General features: G+C 42.5%; 4 protein-coding genes, 1 non-coding gene and 1 pseudogene across 7 annotated transcripts; 4 read left to right on the top strand and 2 right to left on the bottom strand.

The window, feature by feature from the left end:
• The first annotated feature begins 253 nt into the window (after positions 1–253).
• Positions 254–335, top strand: TRNAS-GCU (transfer RNA serine (anticodon GCU)). The gene has a single exon. It is a non-coding gene; the product is annotated as a tRNA-Ser (tRNA).
• Positions 303–6,351, top strand: LOC135587043 (metal tolerance protein 4-like; annotated as a pseudogene).
• Positions 6,352–6,445: 94 nt separating this feature from the next.
• Positions 6,446–10,964, bottom strand: LOC103968530 (uncharacterized). Of its 2 annotated transcripts, none has more exons than XR_670475.3 (2): positions 10,141–10,964; positions 6,446–6,694 (listed from the first exon to the last, which is right to left on the bottom strand). XR_670475.3 is itself a non-coding variant. In XM_009381781.3 (2 exons), exon 1 carries the CDS (start codon positions 10,812–10,814, stop codon positions 10,194–10,196), a length of 621 nt encoding a protein of 206 aa, XP_009380056.2. In that variant the 5' UTR covers positions 10,815–10,963; the 3' UTR covers positions 6,446–6,694; positions 10,173–10,193. The 2 variants fall into 2 exon arrangements, 1 of the variants encoding a protein (XP_009380056.2); XM_009381781.3 differs by having other exon boundaries at positions 10,173–10,963.
• Positions 10,965–13,768: 2,804 nt separating this feature from the next.
• Positions 13,769–14,500, top strand: LOC135595845 (uncharacterized). Its single transcript, XM_065087273.1, has one exon. The coding sequence runs from the start codon at positions 13,811–13,813 to the stop codon at positions 14,249–14,251; it is 441 nt and encodes a 146-aa protein (XP_064943345.1). The 5' UTR covers positions 13,769–13,810; the 3' UTR covers positions 14,252–14,500.
• Positions 14,501–14,882: 382 nt separating this feature from the next.
• LOC103968528 (pentatricopeptide repeat-containing protein At4g21065) lies at positions 14,883–17,495 on the top strand. 2 transcript variants are annotated; one of them, XM_065087270.1, is made up of 2 exons: positions 14,883–15,582; positions 16,392–17,495. In XM_065087270.1, the coding sequence occupies exons 1-2, from the start codon at positions 15,035–15,037 to the stop codon at positions 17,236–17,238; spliced, it is 1,395 nt and encodes a 464-aa protein (XP_064943342.1). In that variant the 5' UTR covers positions 14,883–15,034; the 3' UTR covers positions 17,239–17,495. The 2 variants fall into 2 exon arrangements, with proteins under 2 accessions (XP_064943342.1, XP_064943341.1); XM_065087269.1 differs by having other exon boundaries at positions 14,891–15,582; positions 16,389–17,495.
• A 547-nt stretch (positions 17,496–18,042) lies between these two features.
• LOC135595844 (zinc finger protein 8-like) lies at positions 18,043–19,826 on the bottom strand. Its single transcript, XM_065087271.1, has one exon. The coding sequence runs from the start codon at positions 19,186–19,188 to the stop codon at positions 18,370–18,372; it is 819 nt and encodes a 272-aa protein (XP_064943343.1). The 5' UTR covers positions 19,189–19,826; the 3' UTR covers positions 18,043–18,369.
• Positions 19,827–20,619: the final 793 nt, after the last annotated feature.

Here is a 20,619-nt window from a genome sequence, read left to right as displayed (position 1 = left end):
TTCTGCAACTTCTTATGTGGTCTCACCATGGTTTACAACAGAGAAAGCATTCGTGGAGACTTCGCTGCTGCCTCCTCCGTAGTCGAAGGTTGGTTGTTCTTCTTCTACCAAGTCTCCTCCTTCTCAGCGAAGTAGAACTATGGCTCGGCTTGCAAGAAATAATGCTACAATTCCTTGTGGAGGAAGTCTGATCGCCTTGGGTTGTTATAGATTTATATGTCATAATATATTTAAAAGATGAGAGTACAACATCGTCGCTTTGGCCGAGTGGTTAAGGCGTGTGCCTGCTAAGTACATGGGGTTTCCCCGCGAGAGTTCGAATCTCTCAGGCGACGAATATAACTGTTTTGTCCCATTTCTGGGAGAGCAAATTGGCTCAGTCTCCTCCTCTGGCTTCCTATCGCTATCTTCACGTTTCCTCAGAAAGAAATCCTAATTATCGCTCTTTCTTTCTTCCTCTTGTAGGCGATTTTTGAGCAATTACACACACCACCGCCTTGCTCGGTCGCCTCCAATCTTCTCGGTGGGGGATTGCATCAAATCTTGGTCAGTATTCTGCTTCATTTTGAGATTAAAGAAAAAAAGACCTTTAGATGGAATCCGATCGAGCAAATTCAAAATTGCTCACCCTAGGAGAGCAAATTGCCCCATTTCTAAGAGAGCAAATTGGCTCACTCTCCTCCTCTGGCTTCCTATCGCTTTCTTCACGTTTCCTGCCGGATCAGAAAGAAACGCTAATTATCGCTCTGTCTTCATTCTCTTTCTTTCTTCCTCTTGTAGGCGATTTTTGAGCAATTATACACACCACCGCCTTGCTCGGTCGCCTCCAATCTTCTCGGTGGGGGATTGCATCAAATCTTGGTCAGTATTCTGCTTCATTTTGAGATTAAAAAAGAAAGACCTTTAGATGGAATCCGATCGAGCAAATTCTGCTGTCAAAATTGCTCTTTTTTCTTTGACTAACCATTTCACATCTCAGATTGTGGGTGATAAATGTATCTTTGAAGCTTTGCGTACTTCAATTAATCTCGCACTTAGCATGTCTAATGGCTTTGATTAGCATGACTTGCTATCGAAAGTTTTGATAAAACAGAGTAATCTAAGATTTTTAGGATGAATTTAATGTCAACTTTATGACATCCACTTTTTACATTTTGATCACATATTAGGTGGAGTAGAACAGACAACAATGAAGAAGACTATATAAAATAAAATCTTTCGTGCAAAATGAGATCTTAATTTGACACAACCCCTACATTTAATGAGCCTTTCTTCTACACGTTGCCTTACAATCTTCTCTTCGAACCCAGCCATGAATTAACAAGGAAAATATTCAAAGAAGTCTAATAAACTGCATCAGCATCAGCAAAACTGATGGCTTACTATCTAAGTTTCAAAAGAGTGTCAGCTGGGAAAGATTTCGATAATTTATCATAAAATCTTGAATTTAAATATCATCTTCATCACTTATCCTTCATCAAAATAATAATAATAAATTATCTCGAAAATAAGATTGCTCACTCTCTAAATCTTATGAAGTAATTGATTCATATGTTGATTCTTCCTGACCTTAATCATCATGAACAGGAGGTTAGAATTGAACCCCATTTACTTGTATATTATTATTCTTGTGGATCATATAGATATATTTTTTGTGTTGGGGTATATCCTCTAGATAAGATAAGCTCAATGTATGCTGTGGGGCTCTTATCTGCCAGTGGCTATCTTTTACAGACAGATGTGGCTTTCTGATATTAATGTCAGTTTGTCGATGTCCTCTTTCCACAATATTTAAAAGTTAAACCCAACCTTCACCACTCACTCTGTTTCCTCTTCTTATTTATTGTCAACAGGAAGAACAGAGAGGTGTGAGAGATAGATGCATTGATGCATCCATCAAACATTAACTCAGTTCCAAAAGAAACTGGTCCTGATGTGTTCTTGGTCCTGCTTGGCCATGAGAGAGATCAAAGTAAGAATGGCTATTTACTTGGAATGCATGCATGATCGAATTGAATCCTTCCACACACACACACAAACACAGGAGAAACATCACACAACTTGTGAGATCTTTGTGGATAATGTTGTGAATCTTTGGTGAGCAGGTCACAGCCAGTTGTGTAATTTTAGTGCCTCCACAGATAAATAGGAATGTAATTTCCATGGAGACTATCCTTTATAATTCCATCAAAACAATCCATTCCACTCCCCTCTTTGATCTCCACCATCCACCTGTTTCTTTTTATTTTTATATAAAATAAATTGAAACAAGACAGAAAGATGGAATAACAATTATGATACAAAAAAAAGTTGCATTTAATAAGCAACTCATATTATTTGTCAGATCAACTTTTTAAGGGATCAATCAACCATAAACATCCTCCTTTGTTTCCATCACATCACAATTGGAGTCTAAAATCACCTCCTACACCTTTTACATGCCACAATTAATCTGCTAATTATCATCCCTCTTGTCTACCTCTATAATAGTATTAGACCACCAGTAAATTTGTGGCGTATATCTACACATGTATGTTTCAGGTACACATATATAATTAGGAATCTTTGAGATTCCCCCGGAATCAGGATACCGGCCTAACAAATTCTGCATCTTCGATGGGACCTACTTGAGATTTCGATAACAAGTGGAGAAGTGGCGTTTCCAGATTAAGTAGAACAGAGAGAGAAGGATCGGAGGAAGTTAGCGTGACGGTAGCAAAGAAACGGCTCGCGTTGCATACGTCGGTGAGATGGTGAGCGCTATCTATACCCTACATATCTACCCTTACCCGTCTCCTCCTCGGCGCCCTCTCGCCTCTGGTATTCTGGATCCTTGGTCATCAAGAAGAGGGAGAGGGAGAGGGATCATGGGGGGAGGGGAGGATGGGAGGGCGGGAGAGGAGGTGAGGGCGCCGCTGCTAGTGGCGGGCGGGGATCGGAACGGGGAGGCAGTTGCCTCCCGGGTGCCGCGCAAGAACTCGGTGAACTCGATGAGGGTCGAGTTCGTTGCAAGGCTGCCGGAGAAGGTGAAGAGGGGGGTCGACCCCGAGAGGCCCTTCGACATCGACGTCTCCCTCACCAAAGACCTCATCGAAGGTTCGTGTCATCCTCAACCACAATCCCCTCAGATTTCCTAACGATCGCATTCTCTTTCGGTGTAAATGCTGTTGAATGATCTGATAAGTGATTCCAGCCATCTTTCTCGCCCATTCTAAGTCACCTGTGGTTGACTTGAGCCCCTTCGCCCGTGACACCACCCCACCCCCACCCCGCCCCCTCTTTTGATGGTATAATTTGTTGAAATTAATTCCTCTTTCTTTACATTGATCTGTCTTTCTTGTTTTTCTAATTGGTTTCGCATTCTGTTATATGATTTACGTATTATTTCGAGTTCTTGTAGAAGTTGACAGCCAATCTATGGAATCTTTTCTGTTGTTTTCCCTTCGAATCTTGAATCAAAATTCCCCAACTGAATCCTCTAAATCATATTATGTTCTTATTTTCCTTTCGAATCTTGAATCAAAATTCCCCAACTGAATCCTCTAAATCATATTATGCTCTTGTTCTTGACAATGTGTGATGGTGTTCAAATCTTGATTTCTCCGTCAACTGGCATTTGAGAGTTCCCCTCTTTTGCTGAAGAAATATAAGTCTGTGATCGTGGTGAAGACACTTTTCCCTGTTTTAATTCCAGGGGAGAAAGAATACTACGAGAGACAGTTCGTAACCCTGAGATCCTTCGAGGAAATTGAGTCATTAAACGTGCCTAGCGTAGTTGATGAAGCTCTGGAACTTGAAGAGCAAGAACAGAGTGAGTTTGCCATGAAGATCTCCAACTATGCAAATCTTGCCCTCTTGGGATTAAAGGTGATTAATTCTCATAGCCTGATGTCTCAGATTTTGGCATGCTAGTTTAGAGGGTGTGTTGTGCGATTAGCAAACTGAATTGGGTCATGGCTGCAGATTTATGCTACAGTACAAAGTGGATCCATAGCTATTGCTGCTTCGACGCTTGATTCACTGCTGGATCTTATGGCGGGTGGCATCCTCTGGTTTACTCACCTCTCGATGAAGAACATAAACGTATACCAATACCTGATTGGCAAATTGCGCGTACGACCAGTTGGTATCGTCATATTTGCTGCTGTCATGGCTACTCTAGGTATATCTCTTTCCTCAGATTTGACTTTTGAATTAACGATATGACATTCTTGTGATTGAAACTTGGAATCTGATTTATGAAGTTCTTGTGTGACCGCTGGCTTTGGAATTCTTGACATTCTTGTGTTTTGACCTGGAATTTGCTAGTTGACAGTCTGATATGACTGCCCCTTGCCACGAAATCTAAGTTGGACTTTTTTTTTTTTTTGGTGCTGTTCATGACCAGAGAAAAAGACTACAGTGTATGGTCCATAGATGTACAAGGAACGATGGATGTATGCATCAGAAATCTACCAAGCTGGTTACTACCTCTGTAAGTAGTAGATGTTGGGTAGGATGACATTCCACACAGAAGATGTTTGGTTGTAGATGTCTAAGTAGCCTAAAATATTTAATCAAGATATTTAAAACTAATAATACATTCATTGGATCCTTGACATCAATTGATGTAAGTCTGTGTATTTTTCAGGTAGAATTAAATCAAATTTTAATAATAATATATTTATCAGATTTTTATAAGTTAATTTATGTTTTTATTTATTTTTAATGTAAAATTAAATCAAAACATTATAATAGAAGAAAAAAAAATTATAGAAGTTACTACAAGATGGGAGAAAAATTATATTTCTACATATATTTTCTTTGTCAGGATGTTACATTGCTACCTAAATTGTTTCCATCAGGATTTCAAGTTTTCATTCAAGCCCTCGAACGGTTGATTGAGAAGGAGGCGTCTGACAACATGACCTCAGTGCAACTGTTGTATTCGGATCATGTTGTCTGCCACTTTTGTAAAGCTAGCTCTGTGGCTTTACTGCAGGACCTCAGGGAACAAGATTGTCCGTGCCTATGCTAAGGTTCAGCTGTTTAGTTTTGTTGACATATGAAGCATCAAGTTAACTTCAATGGCTTTTTGATACGCAGGACCATTACTATGATGTCGTGACCAATATTCTTGGTCTGGCTGCTGCTATTCTTGGTGATCTATTCTACAGGTGGATTGATCCTGCTGGGGCTATCGTTCTTGCAATCTATACGATTATAAATTGGTCTGGAACCGTCTGGGAGAACGCAGGTTTTGCCCTTTCCTAACCATCTCATCAATTTCTTTTGCACAAACAGCAGTTACATCATATTGATACTTTTGCAGGAGTTGCTTTAAACGTCTTTTACTGTCATATCTGGCATTATATGTTAGTCTTCTTCCTCTTCCTCCTGCTAATTAATGTTGAAGCTTATTGGATTTGACAACTCATGACGTTAGGTTGAGATTACCAGATATATTTGGATGTTCACGTTGAGATTTGCCATATTGAAATTTTTTTTTTTCTGGAATATTGAAGCAGAGAGAGAGAGAGAGAGAGAGAGAGAGACACACACACACACACACACACACGATAGGCAAAAAAGATATGCACGGGTTAATCAAATAGTACATTATGTGACCAATCATCTGATGTCTTGACGTGTCGGCCATTTTGAGTGTATTTAAAAATCTCTTGCCATTATTGTTGTGGAGGATCATCTTTGGCTAATTTGGGTGCTGCGTATTTTTTCTCGATTGCAATCTCACTGGTTGGTCAGTCGGCTTCACCGGAGATGCTACAGAAATTAACTTATCTTGTTGATACCGTCCAAGCTTATACATTTGGAGTCCTTTACTTTGTGGAGGTTAGTCGGTTCTTTCTTCTGTTATCATCTCAAAGAAAGCGACATCAATTTTTGCATGGAGAGAAAGTGCTTCAACGACGTCATTTTCTTCTACGTCAACTATTAATAATTTGCTTTCTCATTCATTAATAGAAAGAAGGTGTTTCACATCGTAGCTATTTTGGTCTTGATAATATTTTCCACTTGATTCCGTCAAGTAATTGAGCTTTGGGGCTGCAGGTTGACATTGAGCTTCCCGAAGATTTGCCTCTGAAAGAAGCCCACGCAATTGGAGAAACCCTGCAGATAAGGATCGAGGATCTTGCAGAGGTTGAACGAGCAGTTGTGCATCTTGATTTTGAATGCGACCACAAACCCGAACACTCTATTCATGTCAAGCTGCCCAGGAGCCAACCTTGAAAACCCCCACCCCGCCCCCCCAAGAAAGAATTATTTCCCCCCAGAAAGAATTATTTCTTTGGAGTAACTTACCAGGATGATATCATAATTAATTATAGGGATTTCTTGTTAAACCTGTAATTTGATGAAAAATCTGAATTAATGATGAAAAATCTAAATTAATGATGAAAAATCTGTGAATTGTCACTGCTAGTTGCAGCACGGAAAATAATAATGACCATAATTGTTCCCAGGCTCTCAATCACCATAATAGGTTATTACCAAATTCATCAAGTTTCACCAAAATAATAATGACAATACAGCACAATCCTTTTACCAGTGGAAGCTCCTTTAACTTGTCAGCAAAGCACTAAAATTGTCTGAGGTCCTTTGTAACTTCCAAAATATTATTCCTGAGTTACCTAGAAAGAACCATCCTCCATAACCTCACTATGATGCGCCTTCTCAAGAATTCGACGATAGACTGCAAATGATAGCAAATATCAATTGAAACTGATATTTTAGTGCAATTGCAAGAGATCGCAACAATCAAAACACTAACAAGAAATATTCTACTTAACAAAAAAACACCAACGGAGATTTGTTTAAAGTTAAGATCAAACGATCACAGATCCACCATTAGTTTCAAACACTTCTTCAACCCACAAAGAATCACAACTACAACCAAAGAAACTTCTATGCCAAAGTATCTATTTTTGATAACTTCCAACAAGATTTTGGAAATTTGTCACCATCCATCAGAATGCAGTAGTTTATGATGCAATAATGCTAGCTTCCAATTTTCATGAAGCAACTGACTTCCAGAATGCCAACAGTAACAGAAAACCCAATCTAAGCATGCAGCATCGGATTGTATAATCCAGAAAACTTAACCTCAATGCTCCACTTAGAATATACATTTACTAATGGCGAACAACAAAAAAAGGAGTTTAGCCCTATTATGTAGCTATCCTTTATCTGACCAAACTTTGAAGCAACCCAATCAACCATGAGGTCATAACCAAGGATTGCCGTTTCAAGTACTGGACCCATTTCGGTGATATGGTTGAACTAGTACACCAGTCAATATCGGTGCAAGAGTCTCGAACCATCGGTACGTATCGGCGTTTCAAAAAGGAAAAGAAGAAGAGCATGGGTGGAGGAAGAGGAGGAACAAGAAGGAAGAACAAGAAGTGGTGGAGGAAGAATAAAAAAGATGAAGAAGAAGAAGAAATGGTGGAGGACAAGGAAGAAAAAAGACGAGAAGGAGAAGAGGTGGGAGTGTACCTGGGACGAAGAACGAACGCAACGGCAATGACAGCAACAGTGGCATTGCGAACCAGCTACAGTGGAAACAACGTTGAACATGAGAAGAGGGCTTGCGAACGCTGCTACCGAGTTGGATGGACCCCACAACTATTTTCGTTTCTTTTTTTTACTCAATTGGACAGGGCCGCCCGAAACGAGGGTGGTCCATGTACCGGTACATACCGCCAGTTTCATACCGTTTCACTATAGGAGCCATCAATATCAAGTTTCAACTAATAAACTCTAATTACTTAATTGCAGAACGAGAGTCTTTTAAAAGAAAAACGAGTCCTCAATTATGATATGGCTGCATGGGATAGCTTTAAGCCATCACCTTTTGCATTGTTGTTTATGATCCTACAAAGCATATTTCAGATGAAACTCATATGGTCTACTTTACTGATGACACATTCAAGTTTGAATAACTGTACACAAGAGCTACAGATAGGATTACTACTAAGCATCCACAGGCAAATTACATAGAAGCAGACACAAAGTATTTATACATAGAAGCAGACACAAAGTATTTATCAAAATCCATCAGTATATTGTACATCAATGGCTTCCCTCACTTAAATTTCAGCAAGAAGAACAGGTAAAAAGACATTGCGCATGGAAAAGTAGGCTACTTATTGTACATGAGATGTGTTTTTCACCCACCTATGAGCAGCCTTTTAAATAGAGAATAGAAGATACAGGAACATAGTTGTCAACCATGTTATGTAGTTCAAGTGAGAAATCTAGTCTAAAACATAAATGATAGCCTAAGTGCCTATGCAGTAATGGGATAACAGATGCAATGCAAGTCATTTCACAATTTTTGAGTCAGATAATACACAGATGCCATCAAAAAATTAATATGATAATATTTTCTAGATTTTTATACTAGGAGGATGGACATCTAGAAACACTAGGAACATATACAGTAGGTTACAACAATTAAACTCATAAATGCTAGATAACAGGGGTACGATATGTATCATTAATATTTTTACATAAGAAATATATAAATGTATTTACTATATTCAAACAACAATACATAAATCCACATATACAAATGTAATATTTGTATATGCACATATATTTCCAAGCAAGCAACAATACATAAATCCTTGATGTCTTGTGAGCTTTTACTATATAGGTGTCAAGCTAAGCACCTGCAGTAACTATAGTAATTCTACCTTTACCTACCAAGTTATTCAATTCTCAAGATCTAACATATCCAACAACCAACTGCAACTAGCAATATAAATGATGATCTCATTGTGAAGGATTGAAGAGGAGTGTTGCACTTGTATGTCAATGGAGTCTATGCAGTCAAAAAAATAAAGAACGAGGAAGAGAGAAATCAGTTGAAACTAGAGGCGAGAAGTGGAAAAGCTCAAGATCAATGAAACATGGATAAAAAACAGTGGTCAAATGGACAATCGGGCTATCATTAAGAAAGATATGACCACAAGATACAAAGCAATACATGGCCATAAAAAAAAGTTAAAAGATATAAGCACCCCAATAAGAGTCCCACTATGTTGAAATACTCAACACTTGTAAAATGTAACTAACAGGTGTCCGTTAGAAGATAACTGATCTCGCTTTATGGACCATAGGCAGAGTCTGATGATGGAAGAGTACCCATTAATCTCAAATAGCAGGAACGTTTGGTCTTCTATTGAGTAACTTTTCAAAAACCAGCAGACTCCTGAACTAGAAGAAATACAAACTTACTGTATTCTTGAACAATAGGACATGGACAGAGTTGGTTGACATATCTTTGTCATTAAAGAAACAAGTTCAGCAACTATGAAACTTCCTTATGGAATATGAACATAAATAACTAGAGATGTAACCAGGTGTTTAGAATTTCATGCCCATCGAGTACCTGTATATCATTCTATTATAGCACAAAATGTGCTAATATAGTTTGTGTCACAGTTTTACAACTCAATCCGGTAACAATTCCAGTCAGACCAAGCGTACTAAATGTAGTTCACATCATGGCTTTATATCTTCGTTTAATACCAAACTGATACTTTGTCAGATCAGTATGGTTATCGTTTCCAGTGGTAAATCAACCTGAAACATCCAGTATCGCTGAAAAATAATAAAAACGAGAACCGGAAGATAGTGAACTAATGTACCATTCCTGATGAGATCAATATTTACCATCTATACCAGTCCCACCGGTATTTGAAACCACAGTTTGCACAATGCTAGACCCCTATCTTAATTGTTCAGGATAACCAAAATAATAAATCCATGTAGTCTTCTATTGATGTAGCCTTCTTTATTATTGTTCTCTTAATTCTCAAAACAACACAGCCCTATCACATCATACGTTTGGTCCGCAGGCATGAAAGAAAAAGGATACAAAATCCAAATAAAAGAATCTATATGGGGCACTAGCGTGAAAAGACTTCTGCAAAATATCATTAAGTGAACAATGCACAGATAAATTATTGGTAAATTCTACAGTGAGCAAAAGCTACAAGAATAGATCGCTGGCACATACACAAAAAGTGATTATTTAAAAGTCACATCCAAGATTCATCGAAATAATGCCACAAGACACATCAAGCAAGAACAATCAAATTTCAAGAAAACCATGAGGAGAAGCAATTTCACCAAATTTGATGCCTCGGGGGCACGGTCCGCACCTCAATCTTCGGATCAGACAATCAGCTAGCTTTGGGATCGGGCATCGGGAAGAGCCCGGCACCGGCCGCGCCTCTTGGGGGCGCAAAACCCAAGAACTTCTGCAGATTGGTCCGGATGCTTATAGAGCAGAGGAAGTACAGGAACACCATGGAGCAGTCGGTGGGATCGGTCCCGGGCAGACCGCGGTGGCTCATCTTGAGGACCAGCGGGATGGGAGCGAAGGGTAGCTTAGCCACCACGCGGCCCTCGAATAGGGAATTGAGGAGGCCGAAGACGACGAAGAGGACGGCAGCGACGACGGCGCCGGACTTGAACTTGGAGAGGGAGAGTTCGCGGGTAGCGTCCTTGAGGCTGGTCTCCACGCGGTCCATCTTCTTGGCCCGGGACGAAGACGACGACGACGACGACAAGGACGAGGAGGACGAGGGTTTCTTGGAGGAGGATGAGGCGGAGGTGGACTTCATGGTGTCGAGCTTCTTGGAGGCCTTGTCGATGGAGGAGCGAAGGGATTTGTATGTAGATGTGCGGTAGATCAGGAGCCAAGAGATGGCCTCGCAGAGGAAGGCCGTGCAGACGGAGATGCCGACCACCACGAGGCTATCGGCGTAGCGAAAGGACGAGAGGGCCGAAGACGCTGCCATGGCCGGCCCCAACCACCACCACCGACGTGCGGAGGTCTCAAGAGGGGCTGTTGAGATGGGAGAAGAGGCGGAGATCTGGGGCGACTCGGGCCGCCAGCAACTCCACTTGCGGGATCAGGTTTGGGTTTCTCCTCCCCAAAAAGCCTAACAAGAATTCGTTTCTTGGTGCGCCGACTTCGAGGAAGACGAGGGCAAATAAGTCCAACTACCAACTAAGGATGTGGGAAGGCTTCGTGATGTACTAATGATGGGTTGTTATGGGGATCCCCTGCTCTCACCCAAGCAGGCTACGCCAGATCAGAACCTCTCTATCCCATGGTGGGCCAACCACCCCACTCCGGCCCGCACGTGATGGGCCGCGTGCATGGTGGTTTGGAGCAGCTATCTCAAGAGAGGGGCAGCGCAAGCGAAAACTAGCTCGAGGCATATAGTTAGCGATGTCCAAGAACTTATGGTTTGGAGCAGCTATCTCGACCTTGGAATCAAGAACTCCTTTATCGCTGCACAAGCCAACCCTTAGCCACTCGAGCTGACCCCTGAAATCGATGATATCAAGATCGCCTTTCACTTCGCAACGCCGGATATCTAGAATCGCGAGACGAGGCGAGCCCGAGATCAGGTCACCGATCACTGCACCATCACAACTGACGTAACTGAGGCTAACCAGTTCAAGGGACTGAAACCAATGGAGCTCAACGAGGTTGATGTCGAAGTATTGGAGCTTGAGTGATTTCAAATAAGTGCAAGAAAGGAGAGTTAAAGAGAGCATCGGGGTACTAATGTCAAGGGGACACAGCACCAGCTCCAGTTCTTGGACACTGGACTTGTGAGACGTCTTCGTAGAAGAAGGCAACGCGGAGTCTGCGTATGTTATGTGCCACGTAAAGTGAGAGCAGCTTGTCGACGAACGAGAAAAAGGGAGCCTTGATCTCGAGATTAGGGGTGACATCGAGATCAGGAAGATGGCTCCATAGATTCTGGAATCACCTCGAAACGAAGCTTGTTCTGTAGGCGTAATCGAGTGACAATAAGGAGAGTCTGTGAATCAACAAGCAGTCAGGCAACATGCTGATGCGATCGCAAGGGTTGAGAGAAGGTTCTCTTTTCTTCATGGTGGATGGTGTTGAAGTAATAGTCTACGAGGGCGATATCGGAAGGAGAACGGAAGAAAGAAGAAGAACACAAATCGATCAAAATGTAGATGGAGTAGCTTTAGGGTTAGCGTAACAAGCATATTACTTCTCCCCAAAGAATGATCTGGCACTTTTTTTTGGATATATGTTGCTAAATAATCAACCTCAGCCCCCAAAATGTAGATGGAGTAGCTTTAGGGTTAATCACAAAAATACTGATGTGAAAGATAATGTCTGAGTCCCCCCCCCCCTCCTATCAACCTCCCATGGACAATAACAATCTATGGAAACTCGATCAATTTCCGTAGATAATAATCCACGGAAGGTCATTTGGGTTTGCACCTCTCTTAGTCAGCCTCCGTGAATGATAGTCCATGGGAGGTTGTTCAGGTCTATATTTCCCGTGAGCAAAACACCAAAGGAAGAGCTTTACAATTATTATGAATGATAATCCATGGGAGGTTGTTCATGTCATTTGGGTTTGCACCCCTCTTAGTCAGCCTCCGTGAATGATAGTCCATGGGAGGTTGTTCAGGTCTATATTTCCCATGACCAAAACACCAAAGGAAGAGCAAAACACTAGCCTAGAGGCCAAATTCCTCTCCAAATAATCTTTTTACACTATATATTATTCGAGAATTAACTTGAGTATTTGAGGGTCAGGGTCAGAAAATTTTCTTTCATAGTTGCCCTTCATATAGGAATATACCAAAGAACTATATTCCACCTCAGATACTCAAAAGCCCCCTAAAAATCACCACGGAGTAATCTTAGATATCTTCCTTAACAATAGTCTCATAAGACTGTCACGTGGGTTTCTCGGATGTCCTTGCATCCTCAAGTTTAGATTGAATTGGATCGACTTATGGTTAACAATATGCTCCCCGTTCAATTAGGACACAAGTCAGGATTTAGTATGAGTAAACAATTAGTGAATACATTTTGGAGAGAAGAGGTGTGTAGTTCAGTGAATACAAATGTTAGGACATATCTCAGGTAGAGATATGAAATCGATTTAAACCATCGAGGAGATATAACTAGTATGTAAATGACACGCAACTTTGAAGTGAAACCATTACAACACGTTCAATTCACAGAATCAAAACCTTGGGGATTTTGACATGAGATGATCATTAGGACTGTTGAGATTTTTTCGCTTAGCATTTTAACTATAAAATAAAAACTTCAGAAAAATATTCTCCTTAAATTATAACTCAACATGTGACAGTACCACTAGGAGGATCGGGTCAATAATTAGGCGATCGAGAAACAATTCATTTTTATCCTAAAATATTTTCACTCGTTAACTTGTAATAAAAAAATTTACATTAGGCACCCACTCCTATTGGCTATTGATTTGTTTGGATAGATGGCATCGAGAATCTTATTTAACCTAAATTTTCATACAGATTAATATAGAAACCGAGTCTTCGAGCCAAACTCTTCCACACTATCAATTCTGCAGTTCAAATCTGAACAGAGCGATCAAGTACGTTGTACCATTGCGTTGACTTGATCGCTTCTACCCAGTCAGTCTCTTCAATTACCTTCGCCTGTTGCATATTGACAGTATTATGATTTCTCTATTAAATTGGTCGTTTCATAAGCTTCAATTGATCATCCCTTTCACTTGTATGCTGCGACACGAATCTCAGCGCCATATGGATGGTGGCAATATTCTGTGTACACGGTTGACCAAGTCCTTCTCTGCACCCTACGCCAAAGCCTCGACCACTAGTGGCGCTATCGTAATTTCAAACATCCATCCTCGAAAGATCCCATGGATAAGCACAAACCATATACAACACAATTAAATCGCTGCTTGTGTGTATGAGTGGGAGTCTGCGATCGAGATAGAGAGAGATGGGGGTAGTGATATTGGACGGGTCGACGGTGCGGGCGTTCGTGGGGGACGAGGAGGTCTTCAACCGGAGCGTGGACGAGCGGTTCGCGGCGCTGGACCTCAACGGGGACGGCGTCCTCTCCCGCGCCGAGCTGCGGCGCGCCCTCGAGACCTTCCGCCTCCTGGAGACCCACTTCGGGGTCGACGTGGTCACCCCACCGGCCGAGGTCGCCGCCCTATACAACTCCATCTTCGATCAGTTCGACCTGGACCGCAGCGGCACCGTCGACCGCGACGAGTTCCGCTCCGAGATGCGCCGGATCCTCCTCGCCATCGCCGACGGTCTCGGCGACTTCCCCCTCCAGATCGTGCTCGAGGACGACGACCAAGGCTCCAACCTCCTCCAGCAGGCCGTCGACCTCGAGGCCGCCAAGACCAAAGCCGCGGCGTCCGGCAAATGACCCCACCCCGTTGCCGTCCCCTCCTTTCCATCGTCGTCTTCTTCGACTAAATATCTCGACCACAATAAAAGAAAGTAGCCACGTTTATTCGCCGTCCGGTCCCCACGTGTCGTGGGCCTTTTATTACTGTTGTTGTGCGTGTTACTATCGACCGTCAGATGGTGTCGGTCATGTCAGTCCGTTTTGTGTTTCGAAGAAAGAGGCGAATGGAATAAATTGGTGGGATATAAAGCGATATGCTATTTCCAATTGCATTGTAATATTCAATCTAAGATTAAATTAGACTGTCATACAAACAAGAACAAAAGCAATTTCCAATTGCATTGTAATATTCAATCTAAGATTAAATTAGACTGTCATACAAACAAGAACAAAAGCAAAAGATGCAAAGATATGATTGAATATTGTTCGCTCATACTCCAACATGCACTTTTGGATGCTCTGAACCCACTGGGAAACAGCTATGATGATGATGAAGAGGACATTGGTTTGAAACAGGGGAGGGAGACCATTGTTTCCGAGAGAGAAGAATAGAAAACCTGTGGGGAGAAGAGAAAACCCGATAACCCGTTTCTTGTTTTGATTTGGCCTCCTGGGTCCGGGTCTGCATCATGTTGGATCCGAATAGCTTCGAATCGAGGCTATTAACAAGATCATATAGATGAAGGATCGGCGTCCTGTTGCGATCGGATTCATATTGAATAACCGGGTTATCGGGTCCATTGACGCCTCTCGTTCTATTGTTTGAACCTCTCGTCTGTCATTTCCCAACGCATCCAAAAGATGCTATGGTCTTCCCGCCACCTCTCCTCCCTCTTCCGACGGTCCTCCTCCCTCCTCCACCTCCTTCAACTCCACTCGCTCATCCTCAAAGCCGCTCTCGACCACCGCCCATCCGTCGCTTCCAAGCTCATCTCCTCCCTCTGGCCTTTCTCCCTGGCCCACGCCCGCTCCGTCCTCTCCAACCTCGCCTCTCCTCCTCCTCTCTTCGCTTGGAATTCCCTTATCCGAGCCTACGCCGATTCCGATTCCCCCCAAGAAGCCATCCACCTCTTTTCAGCCCTCCGACGTGCAGGGAACGGGCGCCCTGACAACTTATCCTATCCGTTTGTTCTCAGGGCGTGCGGCCGTGCTTCCGTGCTGCGAGTCGGTGAGATGGTTCATGGGGTGGTCTTAAAGGCCGGGTTTTTCTTGGATTTATACGTTGGGAATACTCTTCTGCACATGTATGCTTGTTGCGGGGTGTCCAAATGCGCTCGTGAAGTGTTCGACGAAATGGGTGTTAGGGACGTCGTCACATGGAGCTCCATGATCCAAGGATATCTTGCTTGGTAGGTATGCTCTTTATTCAACCTTCGCTTTGATTAAAGTTCCTGAACTATTATTGTTATAACCGGTCGATGATGGGCGAAATCCAAACCGGCGGACATATCATATTATCAGGGTTAAACCTGATAATTTCTTTTGAAGATTAAATCGTAATTAAGAATTTATGTTTGTGAAAATATTTGTATTCGAGGATACAAAGAGGATATTTCCATCAACACTCTTCAAAATATAACATATTTCTATATGACAACGAAAGGCATAATCAGATTATGGTCATTCAGTGGATGCATCTCTTCAAGGAGATGCATGCTTGACGTAATTTAATTTCAGTTTGTTCTTATGTAGATTAAGTTTTGGTACAAGTTATGGGTCATTCGGTGAGTTATGTTTTCATCTCAAAGGGCATAGTTTATGTGAATCATACAATTGATGCATATTTTCTTTGAGTCGACTGGAACTAAAAGGCTTTTTTCGATCGGTGAGTTCAGATACATGGACAGAGCCCTGTCCCAATTTATAGGTGTGAGACAATGGTGTCTTTAGCCATCCAGTAAGCACCTTTGTTTTGATTCAATGATATCATGGAGTTTTAGCATCAAATTGTTTTTAGTTCTCTTTTGATACCCCACCTAAGATTGGATGAAGCATATGTAACATTTGACATGCATTATTTTCCTAGATGCATCCTATGCTTTATCTCGCAATACCTATAAACCTCTATTCTTGTTTTTTTGTTTATCCCTGTCTTTTTTCTTTTTCACAATAGTTGTGACAAATTCTGACCCTTGATGTTCTATTTAATTTACAGCAGCCATCCTGTTGAAGCTCTAATGGTATTTTTGGAAATGAGATCAGCAAATGTTAAACCTAACTCAGTTACTCTAATAAGCCTACTTTCAGCTTCCAGTTATTTGGCTAGTCCGTGTACAGGACGAGCTATTCACTCATACATAGTGGTTAACAACATCAAATTGGATGTTGCCCTGGGTGCCGCTCTAGTCAGCATGTATGCTAAATGTGGGCTCTTAGAAGAAGCCTTCCAAGTTTTCAAATCCTTGCAAGAGCAGGACTTGCAGTCATGGACAATTATGATCGCAGGTTTCGTTGATCATGGCCAATGGGAAAAAGCAATTGATCTATTCTCCCAGATGGAAGCTAGTGGTGTAAGACCAGACAGTACAATATTCTCCGTCATTTTATGTGCTTGCAGCCACCTCGGTATGGTAGATGTAGGCCAAACAATGTTTTCTAGAATGGTAAATGAGTTTCATATCAAGCCAACAATTGAGCACTATGGTTGCATGGTTGATTTGTTTGGCCGAGCAGGTTTACTAGAAACTGCTTATGAGTTCATTAAGAACATGTCGATTACTCCAAATAATGTCATATTGAGGTCCTTTCTCGGAGCTTGCAGGAAAAGCGGCAAATCTTTTGATATCGGTGACGACTTGCTGAAGCTTCTGCTGGAAGAGGAGCCTGACCTAGGATCAAACTACGTGATTGCTGCCAATATGTCTGCATTATCTGGAAAATGGAACGATGTGGCCGAGTTAAGAAGCAACATCTCAAAGAAAGGTTTGAAGAAGGTTCCGGCCTGCAGTTGGGTGGAAGGGAATGCAGAAGTCCCAGAGTGGGAATTATTGGAAACTTCTGGATGATAATGAGTATGTGAATAGCTTCCTATTTGTCTATGATAGATAGGAAAAATGAAGGAAAGATCTATAGCGACAAATCACTTCTGCTAGAATTTGTTAAATGTCTTCTCTGCAATTTTTGGGCTTGTAATGTATACAAGAGCTGAAATTTGTCGATGTAGAAACTATATAGATTGTCATACTGATCAAGTATGCAAGAAGTATCTTCGATACGTTGTACAAAATCAAATTAACATCATCGAATTACTTCATTATTTTCATGTCAGGGGTATTACAGTATCAAACAAATGAATAATTTCTTCAGGGCAACATGAGAAATGAAAGGCACATGAACCCTTCTGCACTGAGCTGATACTGGAGCTTTGATGAGCAATTGTTCCATTGTCAGGATCCTCATGCATTTTGAAGAAAGCAAGTAGCCTTTGATCATTACATGCTTCACTTTTTGCAGAAGGAATAGAAGTTAGGAATGAAGATACTGTTTTCACCTCACATGTACAAAGGTGACAATATGTATAGCTCATTGCAGCTCCTGAACCAATGCAGTCAGTCATATGCTAACAGAGTATGCCACTTGTGTCTCATGGACTTGTTTTCTCAGTAGACAACTAGCTAATGTCATCAACTATTAAGGAATCATTGGCATCTCAGTGTTCCTATCAATAATTACAGGTGCAAGTAGAAGCTCATTCAAGAAGAGCACATGTAGGTCTTTTACTATGTGATATAATTCACTACTTGGAATCCTCTAAATGAACAATATGTCGCAAAGATACCTTTCAGAGAGGTAATTAGAGAGTTGGAACACTCACAAGCAACAGGAATGGTACTCCCTGAGACAAGGATCGACAAATAATAAAGAGTTACATGGATATAGTCAAAGATTGAAGATTGCAGGGATCAAAATCTACAGAGTGAGCAACACTCTTGCAGATCATATGTTTATAGATTCACAGTGAAAATTCTTGATGCATTGTGTTGTCCAAATGAGAGATAGAATTCCTGTTCTTTCTTTTTCCTTTGCCTGACGATAAAAGGATGGCCACTTCTCTGGGCAACACCACAACATGACGAAAGAAACTAAGGAAGAACAAAGCCATAGTATCATCCGAAATCCCACAAGAGTGTTACTGATCACAGGTGCAAATCCAAACTCACGTTCTCCTTCACGCCGGGCATCAGCTGGTAAGCAAATTGGCTTTTGGAAGATGCGGAAGAAGCACCACGATCGTTGCCATCTGAGATAATGCCTCCAATTCCCTCGATTCTTGGCTCTTGATCTCGTCTTGTCGTAGGTGAAGGCATCGGAGAGTCCCCATGGACTAACCCCACGCTCGCGCTGCCATGCACGACCCCAGGGGCCTTCCAGAGTCCCGGCAACGGGCTGCCGTTGATGGGTTGAGCCGCCGAACCAAGCCCGCCGTAGAAACAACCACCGAAGCTACCACTGGCGGCGCTAGTGGCGTGGCATGCAGGGTAGTGCGGCGTCGAAGGAGAGTCGACAGCGAAGTGGGCGGCTGCGGGTAACACCGGGCCGAATGGTTGGTGGTAATTAAAAAAGCCGTAGAGATGATGGCCGTCGATGGCTGCCGGACCGTGGTGGATCGCGGCCAGGGCGGCGGACTGGATGTGAACCCGCTTCGCGTGCTGGCGCTCGCGCTTGTGGGCGTTTTGGTGCCCGCCGAGCGCTTGCGATGTCGGAAATTGGCGATAGCAGTAGTGGCACTCGAACTTGCGTGCGCTCTCACCTCCGCCGTTGACGGTGGTGGTGTGGTCTTTTTCGGTGTTGTCCTCTTCGTTGGTGGGATGGTGAGGGACTTCGATGCCGAACAGGCGGATGCCGGAGGTGGAGGAGGAGGAGGAGGAGGAAGGCTTGGGGACCGGGCGGATGAACGGGAGCTGCGAGAAGGAGTCCACACTCATGAAGTCGCGTCCCTCGCTGCGCTCGTTCATCTTTGCCTTATCTTGTGGACTTAGCCAGTGCAGGCAACTGTCTCCTACGTAGAAAAGAGGCTGCGGAAGCAGATTATGCTCTTCTGCTCCTCTTCTTTCTCTCTCTCGTTCCCCTCCTGGCCTTAAGGCTCGAAGACTACTGTAATCAGGTTCTGTGTCTAAGGGAGAGGCAGAGAGATCGAGACAGAAGGAAAGGACGGCAAAAAAGAGTTTGGATAGACACCATGTAGAGCAACAGAAGAACGCGTCAGTGGAGAGGACATTCTCTCTTCACCGGACGCGCTGCAAGTGATGAAGAAGAAGAAGAGAGAGAGAGAGAGAAAGAGAGAGAGAGGGGGAGGGGGGGGGGGGGGGGGGGGGGGGTAACGGAAATAGCTACTTTTTTCCCCAGACCTGCTGCGATCGCTTTGGTCCTGGTGTTTGGATGTTGAGAGTGATCTGCTGGTCATCTACATCACCCTTTCTCTGCACGAGGTTGAGGAGGAGGGTAGACAATTGGGGCTGCAGGCTCCTTTTGCGGAGACGACTGACGATAGCTGCAGCAGCTGTTGCTGGTGCTGCTGGCGGTGGGTTTTGGCTCGTCAATTGACAACCAAGTACCGCTCCAACAACACCATCACATCACCACACATCCTCTGCCAATCTCTTCATCATTCATCTTTCAAGCTATATATATACATATATATATATATATATGTATGTATATATATATATATATACATACATATATATATATATACATACATATATATATATACATACATATATATATATATACATACATATATATATATATATATACATACATACATATATATATACATACATACATATATATATATATACATACATATATATATATATACATATATATATATATCGTGCATGTGTAAACGGCAGTCAAGGCGGACGACAGGTACACAACCAGCTCTCGTGGCGGGGGTCTCTCTTTCTCTGTCTCTGCGTATGTGATACTCCATTAGCCGCTGGCTGCTGTGGAGCCTCTTTGTAGCTGTTTCTTCTTTATATCTGGTGACTGGTGTTGCAGAGTATGGCTTTGGCAGTGGTCAAGACAGCATTTGGTGATTAATTGTGTGAACAACTCTAGTTAATTACCAAATAACCAACAATGGCCATAGTTATGGTGATGCAAAGGCCCAGCCTTGGCCTTCTGCGCAGAAATCTATCTGTGTTTGAAGATATACATGGAGATGATAGTATTGATATGAGTTTAATTCTCTCTCTGACGTGCCAGCAGCAGAGGTCTGCTTTATTCATGCATGCCTGCTGGCCCATGCTGTAACTATTCCTTCTCCCAAGTCTTCATGCTCCCTCTTCACTGTTCTAATCTATCCTCATCTGCACTGCCTTGGGTTTGTGAAATGGACGTGTAGCCCTGAAACCTCATTTGCCCCTCCAAGGGGACCTCTC

This window comes from Musa acuminata, chromosome BXJ1-10 (assembly GCF_036884655.1).
Source record: "Musa acuminata AAA Group cultivar baxijiao chromosome BXJ1-10, Cavendish_Baxijiao_AAA, whole genome shotgun sequence".
NCBI classification, from domain to species: domain Eukaryota; kingdom Viridiplantae; phylum Streptophyta; class Magnoliopsida; order Zingiberales; family Musaceae; genus Musa; species Musa acuminata.
The sequence above is the reverse complement of the archived record's forward strand: the minus strand, read 5'-3'. Positions and strand labels throughout refer to the sequence as shown.